The 11479-nt window shown below is 38.7% G+C and overlaps 1 protein-coding gene across 1 annotated transcript in view; it reads right to left on the bottom strand.

The window, feature by feature from the left end:
- Positions 1-2369: 2369 nt before the first annotated feature.
- The window catches only part of LOC132329042 (cytochrome c oxidase assembly protein COX16 homolog, mitochondrial), a 44904-nt gene continuing 35794 nt past the window's right edge, over positions 2370-11479 (bottom strand). Inside the window, exon 4 of the mRNA XM_059849657.1 lies at positions 2370-2743. Coding sequence (XP_059705640.1) covers positions 2627-2743 — 117 coding nt within the window. The 3' untranslated portion in view covers positions 2370-2626. The remainder of the gene's footprint in view (positions 2744-11479) is intronic.

Raw genomic sequence — 11479 nt, 5'->3', positions numbered from 1 at the left:
TTGGTTTGGCATTTTTTAAAAGTCATAAATGAGTCAACATTAAAAAAGTTATTAAAATAAGTCATCATTAAAAAACATGGTGGGTTTTTATTTTAGTGGACAATCAATAGATATAGGCTGTCTTCTAAAAACGTAAGTGGAAGGGAAGGGCAAGTTGGAAAGTTTTCCAACTGCATATCATTTTTTCTCAGAGATGCTAAGATAAATCCATTGCTTTCCAGAGAGGTCACTTCAAAGGTAGTTACCCATATGCCCTCAGAAGCATTTTGTGCCTAAGAAAAAGGAAAGGCAGGGGAACCCCACAACCAGCAAACAATCAGCTAAGATTGGGACCTTAGTTGGGACATAAGAAATGGCTCCATATAAGTAATTATTTACAACTACATTCCAAACCTGCTGAAATAAGATTTCAATTCATTGGGAATTTCATTCCCAAAACAGTCTTTGCAGAATATCAAATTACTAAAAATACACAGGATATTTCAGTGAGTGTTTTGTTCATCAAGAAAACGGATAAGGGCTTCCTTCATGTAAGAGCAATATCTTTGCTTCTTCCTGTGGAGAAAGGGGCTGCTTCTCCTCCACATGCTGTTCTTAGAAAGCCATGTGTTTATTTCAGGAGCAGTGCTGGTCCATATTGTGAGCCACCATGCAAGCCTGGGAGCTGAGCACGCCTCTCCATGTGCAAAGCAGTGGCAGCTTCCCATCTCCTTCAATCAAAGCAGGGAAAAAGATATGCATCCTCTCAAAAAGGCAGTGAATTTGCAGAGTCTACGCCAATGGGAAAGTAAAGATACATTTCCAATGGTCTAGCTCTCACTGTAACAGTAGCAGTGTGCAGCAAGAATCCTGAGAGAACACTGCCAGCATAACCAAAGCTCTGATGTCCTTTGAATGATCAATCTTACAGTCAGTGGAACTGCACCTGACCTTGAATTTAAGTGTTGAAAAAGTTCTTAACAAGTTATGCAGTATTAATTACTCCTTATTTGTCATATTTATATTTTATTTGCCTAATGACAAAACAATTAAACCAACTTCCTCCCTGTCTAGGTCTAGCACAGCTTAATGCCTCTGTATTCTAGCTTTTCACTGGTTTCCCTATAGCATTTGTTATTACCTCTTGCATTGTTTCTCTTATTCCTCTCCTGAGTCTTTAATTTGTTCATACTTTGATTTAGAAGTAGAGATATCCATGACATTGAACAGGGAAATACACAAAAACACAGCTCCAACTTTGTTCCAGATTTCATCCACCACTTTTTGATGGTTTGCACAACTCTATCAGAAGAAAACATGCACAAAATATTCCTAAGATATTTAATGTGATGCTTTATGAATTCCTTTATAACTCCCTACAAATCAATGTTAATTCTTCCTCCTGAGTGAAAGACTGGGCCTCACCACTGACAGTCTAAAGAAAATGAAGTGCTGAGAGAAGATCTACATGAGGAGGCTACCCTAAAAAAAGTGTCCAAAAGGACATTCAGATTACAGTTGACACATCCTGCAGGGGGGAGTAAGGCCACACCTTTTCCAACAGCAGCTCCAGAAGGATTTACAAATAGGTGTCACTGAGAGTTTTGAAATTAGACTCTCCTGTTAATGTGTTCTACTGCTCCATTCCTCTGATGAGGAGCTTCACAAGTCTGTTGCAACACCTCATCAAAAGCTTCATTTCATTTGAAAACTTGAGTAGGTGCTTCTTCATTGAGCTCTCTCGGCAGAAGGGTCCTGAATGTTAACACAACATCCTCTAACATTAAAGATTTAGCACACAAAGACAAATATAAAAAGACAAGCATTTCAGAAGAATTGATTGGAACATAAAAAATTTCTATGCACGTGCACAAATAGGCATGTAATATGAGCTTTGCCACTATATAGTGGTTCAGGAAGATTCTGCTACAATATTTATTCACAGAGAAGCAGCACAGCTCTTTCCAAGGAAGAGTTCTTCCAATTTAAACTGAGAGGTTCCAGAGCAGGGGTCCAGCCTGCATGAAGGTATTGATAAACTAATCACAGAAATTTAACCACAGCTAAACAAATGTTATTTGACCAATTATAGCTGACACTCAGTACATGCCTTTATGCAGTCCTTGGAAATGAAACACAAGAGTATTATTTAGCCAAAATTGGACTCATTGTTCTGAACAGCTCATATGCCTGTAGAGTCCCTTCCAAGCTAAAGAGCCTGAAGTCATACAGGGGCTCCCTGAAGCAGCACTTATCTGGTCACACGCATCTAGATGACAGCACTGTTGTCTCATTAGGATGACAACTTCTGGTACTGACAAGTGACTCTTGAAATGTTATTCCTTGCTGAAGCAGTTTTGAATGTTAGAGACTGAAAAACAATGGGATAGTCTCAGTAGAATAATCAGCTTTTTTTAATTGAAAATTCACATATACAGAGCCTATGGTACTCTGCACAAATGGATGCAAACAAAGAGCTTCATATAATACAATCCTTTTTGGACTGATCTCACAGTTACTTATATATACACCAACTGAATTGTTCAGTGCAAATGCTCCCATGTCTGTTCCTGACACTGGATTAAAAATTAAGACAGTCCAGCCTGAGGCTTTTTTTTCCCAGAGGCACCAAAGGCAGCTTTCTCAGTCACTCTGTCTTGAGACGGAGAGCCTCCCGCCGTTGTTTCTGAACCGTCCTGGAATCTTCCCACAGACTGGGTCCTCTGATGTTCTCCCAGTTATCCAAGTTAGATTTTTCCAGCTTCTGCAGACAAACAGCAAAAATAACAGGGTCACCTTGATGGTTCCATGATTTAAAGTACATATGATTCCAAATTGATTTTTTTTTCACAAGAAACTCAATATCACCATTGGGTTGATGAACTTTCATCTACTCTGCATGAGAAGTTCAACAAGAAAGAAAAACCTAGTAGTCATCCATATAGCTACATAAATGACTGAGATAGGCATTACGGCATCTGCTTGTCAGCAGGTAAGTAAGATTTAAGGACAGGAAGCACTGCAGCATCTGAGCAAGACTGAAGATACCTTGTATTCACTTTTTCTCCTCTCACATTGTTTTCCAGATCTGTTCTTCAACTGCAAGTCTGCCAAACACTGAAGCAGTAGGAGTGACAAGTATTGGTATAGCTCAAACAGAAGGATTAGTAATTAATGAGCTGAAGTATCCTGTCAGCAAAAATACAAAGCATGCTGGAAAAGATTCATTATCTAGTACAAAGGGAGACAGCAATGGTGCAAACCCCTTCAATCCATGTGTTTTTAACTTCAGAGAGGTATGCAATGCTTTCTGCTGACTAGATTCGCATGGCACCCAGCCACCACAGACAGGCCTCTTACTGAGTCAAACATGAGATATACTACCTGACTGAACTGTCAGGTATTGAAAAACTAGATTTAATTACTTTTTTTTTTTTTTTGCCTACTCCTATCATCCCCCCATAGAACTACCAGTGACTTAGAGGCAAAAATAAATGAAGAACAGGTGCCCTTCTGACCTCACCTACCATGTGCTGCAGTCAAAGAACGCAAACGTGTATTGCATCTCCACAGTCCCATTGGCAGAGGCTTATCTGTCCCTTCCCAGGACACAGACCTCAAGTCTCACATGCCAACTGTGGAACAGCACATCGGACATGGTGGGGAGACTGAGGAGAGGGTCTGCACCACTGCCAGAATCAGCGCTGTCCTGGGCGCTGCTAAACAGGGCAACACTGCATTCCAGTAATGAATGATACTTAACTGCAGTGGGACTCAAACCTGACCTGTGATCAAGGCCTCATCTCAGCAAATGCTGTAAAAATACACCAAAAAATGCTTCACCCTGCCCTTACCCTGTGGCCTAATTTGTCTACTATCAATCATTCAAATAAATGGCAAACACCCAGGGACTTGAATAATAGTTGCAGAAAAATTCAACAGCTATAACAGAATAGACCTACTGCTTAGTTCATGTTATGTGAAAGTTTCCTGACACTTCTACAATTGAGGAAATTGCAATGAGGTTAGTCAGATATCAAAAGAAATTAGGCAACACTCTACAGAAGATATATGAGAACACAGGCACAAACATAGCAGACTTTCACAAGGTAAGAGCAACTGAACTTTTTGAAGAGTTGGCATAGGTCTTTCTGAAGAAGTGTCTTTACTGCTTTATACATCTTATGCTTAGCTGGTACTTCATTTCCCCAGAAGGGATCTGAACTGACATGAAAGGAGAGAGCAGGAGGAAAGGTACCCATCATCCATCAGTGACTATCTCCTCTGATTGCAAATTTGGAATTTAACATCTGATTCTAATGGAAGCTTCAAGGAAACTACACTTAAAATAACCTTGTGCTTTAACTGAAGGGATGCATGCTGATTTAATTCAACACAAAGGTATCACACACCTGTGAGGATCTCAGTTATTCCAAAGTTGTTTGTCTCTGAAAGCCTGAACGTTAATCAACTTTTTAAATAAGTACAACAAAATCTGTGGTATCTAAAGATAGGCTACATAAAGAAGTCTATCAAAAAGAGACATGCGTACTGAAGATCTTTACCAAAAAGTTCATATTAATTTGTCCCTGAAACTTCACAGAGGCTTTATAGAGAGCAGGTTTGTCAAAACCAGGAAGCATTTCAAAACTATAGCATCCAAACAAATCAGTACCAGAAAGTATCTTGGCAGTTTCCAATAGAAATCATAAAGGTACCTAGAAAAGACACTGGGATATACTGACAGAATAAAACAACCAAGGGTTACAATGTGCAGTGCAATCAATGACACTGCCTGAGATGACAAATAAAATCTATTAATCAATTAAGAAACAGAGGTTCTAATGCATACATAGGAAGACAATATTTTTTATTATCATTGTATTTTTAGAGATCATTAACATTTTGTGTCATGTATAAAGACTTTGTAGTATCTTACTGCAATTCAAGAAGAAAGCACCTTCCTTACTACCATGGGGCAGTATCTGCAAAAATTTAGTTTATGGGATAGTTATCAGTCATCAGAAGGCAGATGATGATTTGACATTCCAACTTTCTGAACTGATGCTATCCAATTTTGGAATAACAGAGCATAACTGTTGCATGTGGATAAGCCTAAGAAGGAGTATCACTGCGGAAAGAAGATGAGAGAATCTGGTCAGCAATGCTTTCCTATTGAATAGCTATTTTCATATATCTCTGTGCTGTCTCTGGATGGGGTAGAGTTAAATTTTTTTATAGTAGCAAGTATAGGGATATGTTTTGGATTTGTGTTGAAAACGATGTTGGTAACACAGGGATGTTTTCATTATGGCTGAGCAGCTCACCCAGTGCCAAGGCTCTGCTTCTCACTCCACCCCACCTGCCAGTGAGCTGAGGGTGTACAGGAGGGGACACAGCTGGGGCAGGTGACCCCAACTGACCACAGGGATATCCAACACCACATGGCACCGTGCTCAGCATGTAAAGCTGGGGGAAGAAGGAGGAACAGGGGGACGGACATTCAGAAAGATGGAGTCTGTCTTTCAAAGCAACCTTTAGACATGATGGAGCCCTGCTTTCCTGGGAATGGCTGAACACCTGCTGCTCATGGGAATTGGTAAATGAATTCCTTGTTTTGCTTTGCTTACACCAGCACGTTATGCTTTAGCTATTAAACTGTCTTTATCTCAATGTGTGAGTTTCCTCACTTTTACCCTTCTGAATCTCTCCCCATCCCATCATGGGGAGCGCATGAGCAGTTGTGTGGGCCTTGGCTGCTGGGGTTAAACCAAGACAGTACCTCACATACAACTGAGTAAAACCCTACCCTTTTTTCTTGGTCCTTGACATGAAAATTCTTACAACACAATCATCCCAGAATAAATAGCTACATTAGATGTAAGCTAAAGACATGCTACACTTTAAATTCATTTTAGTGATGAGAATAAGACCAGATTGACAGTCCTGTTAATTAGGTGCAGCACAAGCTGCAAAGTTACACAGCTCCTTCAGATTGCCTGAGCTGTACAGTGAGAATTCAGGCAAGCAGCTAGTTCTGGTCTCACATGAAGCTGAAGTCAATATCTTTCATTTTATCTGGCTAGGTCTTCTTAATTTCTTATTTCTTTTTTTATTTGAGTCACTTGGACTCTGCCTACCTAACTTTATGAAGACATCACTTTACATGTTAAGCTACTTCCAGCTTTTACTAAACTGAAATTCATATGAACTGGAAGGCTAAAACCTGAAATACTTCTTCTCCCAATTCAAATGTACTAAACACTCAATCATTGGAGACTACAATGAAATGTAATCAGATCAGATCAGCAGCACTTTTCCTGCTTGTCTCAAATAGCCCAAAGGATATTGAAAATTAGCTGTTTAAAGTAAGATCAGTATAGTCCATTAAATCTACTGATTCACTCCCTAAATCAGCTAAACTGCCTCTTAAGAGTACAGGACTGACAGAAGCTGTAAATTCAAGGGAAAAAATGCAGTTATTCAGACAGGCACGGTGAAAAAGAAAAATATGCTCAACTGTTTGCCACACTTGACTTTTAAGACTTATGAAATGGCTTGACTGGTGCAAAGGTACCGAAAAGGACATAAAAAGACCTTCACTTCTTAATTGCTGGTTCAAATGCCTGGCTTAAGTACAAGTTATAAGCCTCTGACAGCCTTAAAAGAAGATAAAATTTAAAAAAAAGTTTGAATTCTACTTTTGCAGGATAGTCTTCATGCCACAATACACAAACTGAAGTCTGCAGAAATTCATTTAGAGCTATTAGTGTTCAGGCTGAGTAAATTCAAGGTGGCCACTAGTAAAAATGCTTGGCTTTAGTCTCAGTTTCTCACATGTGAAAGGAGGGATAAGAGATTCCTGTTTACTTTACAGCTTGATGAAATAAATTCTGTGATGAACACCACAGAAAGAAATAGCTCTGATACAGAGAGCCAATTATTTCCCATCATTATAGTAAGCAAACCCATTTGCAGATGAGCCAGGGAAAAATATCCTCATGGATGTAAGAGGCAGAAAGAATTAAACCAATTGAACAGTATGTTTTTTAAAGGTGTCAAAAAAGCTTGAAGAAACAAAAGGTATATTGAGGAGCTCTGTAATGATATATAGATGAAGAGGTACAGAATTACAGCTAACACTGAATCTGCTGTCTTGGGTGTAACTGAAAATCTTAACTTCATCATTGCACTGATAAGGCTTTAGTGGGGTTTTTTATATAACTCTTTCACAGAGCCATCTTTTTGACATCTCATTTTCTTAATATAAACTGGGTGTTACTTTGCCTAGGAAGTGACATAATTTAATATCTGCAATTAGTGATTTAATAATCTGGGATTTAATAGCCCATGATTAGTGATTGAATTCTCAGTTTAAAAAGAAGGGTTTTTTTCCCAATTAGAGAATATTTATTTTTTATGATATTAGAAAACAAGCAAGTTAGTAAGCAGCAAAATATGGCCAGAATAAGATTGGGTTTTGTTCATTAAGGGAAGAATTGCGGGGGGTGAGGGGGGACTGGCATGTAAGTGTCCAGAGAGCTGCTTCTCTTTCTGGCTTAACTGAAGACTAGCAAAAACCAATAGAGGCTTTCTTGCTTAATTCACTGGGATCCAATAGCATTCATCTATGGCACAATTAATTAACCTATGGTGAACTCGTTTAAAAGACTCTTTCCCCATGCATTATTTTCCCTTTAATTATGCCAATTCAATGATGTGGGGCTGTGCTCCAACCAGAAACAACAAAATAGTTTAGGAAAATAATTCCATACTGCTTATGAACATATCTTATAGAAGCATAGGACTATGGAAACACTTGAACTGGCTGAAAGAAACATTGGGTGAAGAGAGAAGAGAAACATCTTTGAGTGACTATGTCACAGAAGATGTGTACTGAGGAACTCCACCACCAGTTTGTCTGTGCGACCTTTTCCCTATGTAAAGCATGCAAACAGGACTTGCCTCCCCCTCAGAGGTGTCACAGAGTTTAATTAATGTTCACAGAGAACTCTCATAGCTTTATGTGAAGGTGTTATAGTGATACAAAGTGTTCAGTAAACTAAACAATTATAGCACTCAATTAAAACTACATGATTACACAACCTTGAATTTTTAACATAAGAGAAAATAACATGAGACTTACTTCCATCTGGAATTAGGCCTTGCCATGATTTCATCCTAATTTACAAGCAGTTTTCCTTCTTAAAATTCAGAATCTCTTAAAAACCACAATAAATCTCAGAGGATAATCCAGTGCTATTTATGCATTACAGCTGCAGATCATCCAAGATGGACTTCTCAGTCCAAAAGATGCACAAGCTTTATGACAAAGTCCAAAGAAATGCATGGGTCATTTACTTTCAGTGTATCTTCGTCACCTAAGCAGAAACAAAACTCAGAAAGTTCCAACATCAATAATAGCATGATTGCAGTAGTACAACTTCAAGATCAAATATCCCAAATTCAGCAAATTCCGCTTTTAATTAAGGAATTAAGTACATTTAGGATAGTTTTATTTCTCTCATATAGAAAAGTTTTATCAAGCTATGGTTATTCTGCCCCAGAAAGAGAGGTGCTGCTTACTCAGATTTATCCCTAAATTCACTACTTGGGAGACCTAGCCAAGTCAACAGCACCAGGGAATTTCCCAAATCTGACTCCTTGTTCTTGCTAAGTTTATACCATACTAAACTTTGTAAAGGGATGTCCTAGTTACCACAGCAAAAGTCTCTAAAATAGAAGCAGCCAGGGACAGATTTTGGGATGTTTGCAGCATCTTTTTCAACTAAATAAAGGTGAACTTGACTGAAGGGGATGTGTGATCTTTAAGAGCGCAGAAGACCAGTAAGAATAAAAAATGACATTTCTTTTGCTGCTAACAAGACCATACAGATTTCTACAGCATATCCCTATCTGGAGTCCAGAAAGCCCTCCTGACACCAATGAAATGGTTTATTTCAAACAACTTCCTAAGACTATGAATACTTGGAAGTGTGGACAATTTTTTTACCTTCTGTATACAAAATCTGGCACGGTCTGTCCTTCTAATACAGATAAAAAGATACTCTAATAAAAAAAGGATGAGGTGTACCAGGATAAAAAAATATGAGACCCATGAGTCACACATGGTGTTTTTCCTTCTGAAGAGATATGAAAAACAAGGTTTCTTATGTGAGAGGGAAAAGCTGCAATGAACACCACAGCAATAGGCTAAGAGATTACCACAAGAAGAAATGATCAGTTACCACCATGAAACAACTAACAGAAGTGTGTGGGCATAAGAAAAGAAACAACTAGAGAAGATTTACAACAACAGTGTCAAATTAAACTTAAATCCAGGCCATTAAGAAACTACTTTAAAGTAACCACACTCCTTCAAATCAGCAGTCAACCTTATCAAGTAGTTGACCCTTCTGAATTGGTGGGCTCAATCTCCTGCCTCTCACATGTTCCCCCCTACCCTGGTCCTGATCTCAGTTGGTTCAGGTAACATTCACACAGTTAGTGTAGTTTAGGACTTCTGCTTCTCATCTACACTTCCCTGCTGATTTCCCACTCACCTCTCTTCCAGAATTTGCCTATCAATTTATATACTGAAACAGAAGGCTTTTTCCCTTTTTCCTGTTGAGAAACGATGATTTGGGCTAAACATTCACAGGGCAATTTCAAATCTTTCAGTCATAAATAGTTTTTCAGTAACATCAATGGCTACTGTTTGATTTGTGCTGTTGGGCAATTTCTCATAGGGTAAAAAAATCCTGTTTCTTCTCTGCAGCTAACATCCGCTTTCTAATTGATGAGGACAGTAATAGGAGCATTATTCCCATCCTGTACTGCCAGTAACAGTAAAGCTACTTCTCAGCAAAACTGCTCAATGTACAGTTCACAAATAATATCTGAATAACTCTACCTGCCATTCTATTAGAACCAACAGGTCTTCAAATCAAATCAGACTTCTGTCTTAGAAAGATCAAGGCATCTTTTTAAATTTTTACAAGCATGAAGTTTTAGAAGGTAAGATCTGGGGTCTTTCTAGAGCTGGAAGGTGTTTTGGTTTCAAAGTGCATTGTGCTTAAAGACTCTTTATGTTAGAGCTGTAAGATGGCACAGAGGGACACTGGCTCTCCAGTGACTTGAGGGGAAGATGCTGCGACCAAGATGGATTATTATATATTGACTTACCAACACCATTCCCCTCAGCCTGTGAACTTCTCTGTGATGCCTCCCAGCTATACCTGGGCAAATACCAAGTTTTACCAGACACACAATGAAGTCAGGGGTTAAACTTGGGAACTTCTTCATTCAATTTTTAGAAATTTGATTATTTAGCTAAGAAGTGTACAAACTCCATTCTCAGCTTCCACCAGAATCTTGCATATAATGTTTCTGCTTGATCAGTAAGTCTGTTAGAACAAGTAGTAACCCATTCTCTGACAGAAACTTGCTAAAGCAAAGTACATTTTTATAGTATACTCTGAACATTAAATTATGATGGTTAACAATAATTTGAGAAGAACATGCAAGAATTGTATAATAATTTTTTTAAGCATTTCACAGTTAGACTTGATTGTCCACGTGGACGTCATCTGGAAGTACACTATTTTTGAAATTGGCCAAAAACAGAGGAAAAAAATCTAAGAAAAACAAACAGGAGGATATTCTTGCAAAAAAGCCACTTTGCCTGGTTGCTGAGACAAGAACTTCCTTCAAAATTATCTGTTCTGCTGTATCGTCTTCCAAAGGAGACAATGAGAGAAATACACAACCTCAGCTGTGCAGCTGAATTCCCACACACTACACTAAAGTTACTTCAGAGATATTTCATACCAAAGATCCCCACTGGAGGCCCATTAACAAGGCAGAAGTGCTTAACATTTTCACCTAGCCAGCTGCACAAGTTCCCCACACTGGCTGCCTGGCAGAAGCTAGCAGCATTCCTTTACACAATAAATGAAAGAATTCAGCCATGATGTGTGCATACAACTTGCCCTACTCAAACTTTTGGGCTTTTTTGTGACTGAGACAACACACAGTGTTGGCCCTACCATAGTAAGAGGTGGTCAATTCATGTGGCATTAAAAGCCAAGAAAACATACATAGAATGCAAGTTGATACTAAGGATTCTATTTTGGAGAGAGGAGAAAGGGGGATGAGAAGGGATAATTTGTAACAGTCCCAACCACGTTTGCTGTCTGACTGATAACCACTTACCTTGTTTTCCATCTATTAGACATCAGTGTCTTCTCACTGGATAAGAAAGGTACAAATGAAACATGTATGAAAGAAACAGCTCTCAGTTAAGGAAAAATCCTATGCTAAGAGATGACCATGAAAGAACTTATAGGACTATTAAAGAGAGATGCATTCCAGAAATAACACCACTAAGAAGTGACATCCTATGATCTTTGCTCTGGAGGCTTTCTTCCTGCAAGAGACTTTTCCACCAGAATTCTTTCTGTGCCATACCCATCACCAAATTCCATCTTCTGGTGTTTCT

Source organism: Haemorhous mexicanus, chromosome 6 (genome assembly GCF_027477595.1).
Source record: "Haemorhous mexicanus isolate bHaeMex1 chromosome 6, bHaeMex1.pri, whole genome shotgun sequence".
NCBI lineage: Eukaryota > Metazoa > Chordata > Aves > Passeriformes > Fringillidae > Haemorhous > Haemorhous mexicanus.
Note: the sequence above shows the minus strand (reverse complement) of the source record. Positions and strands in the feature narration are given on the sequence as shown.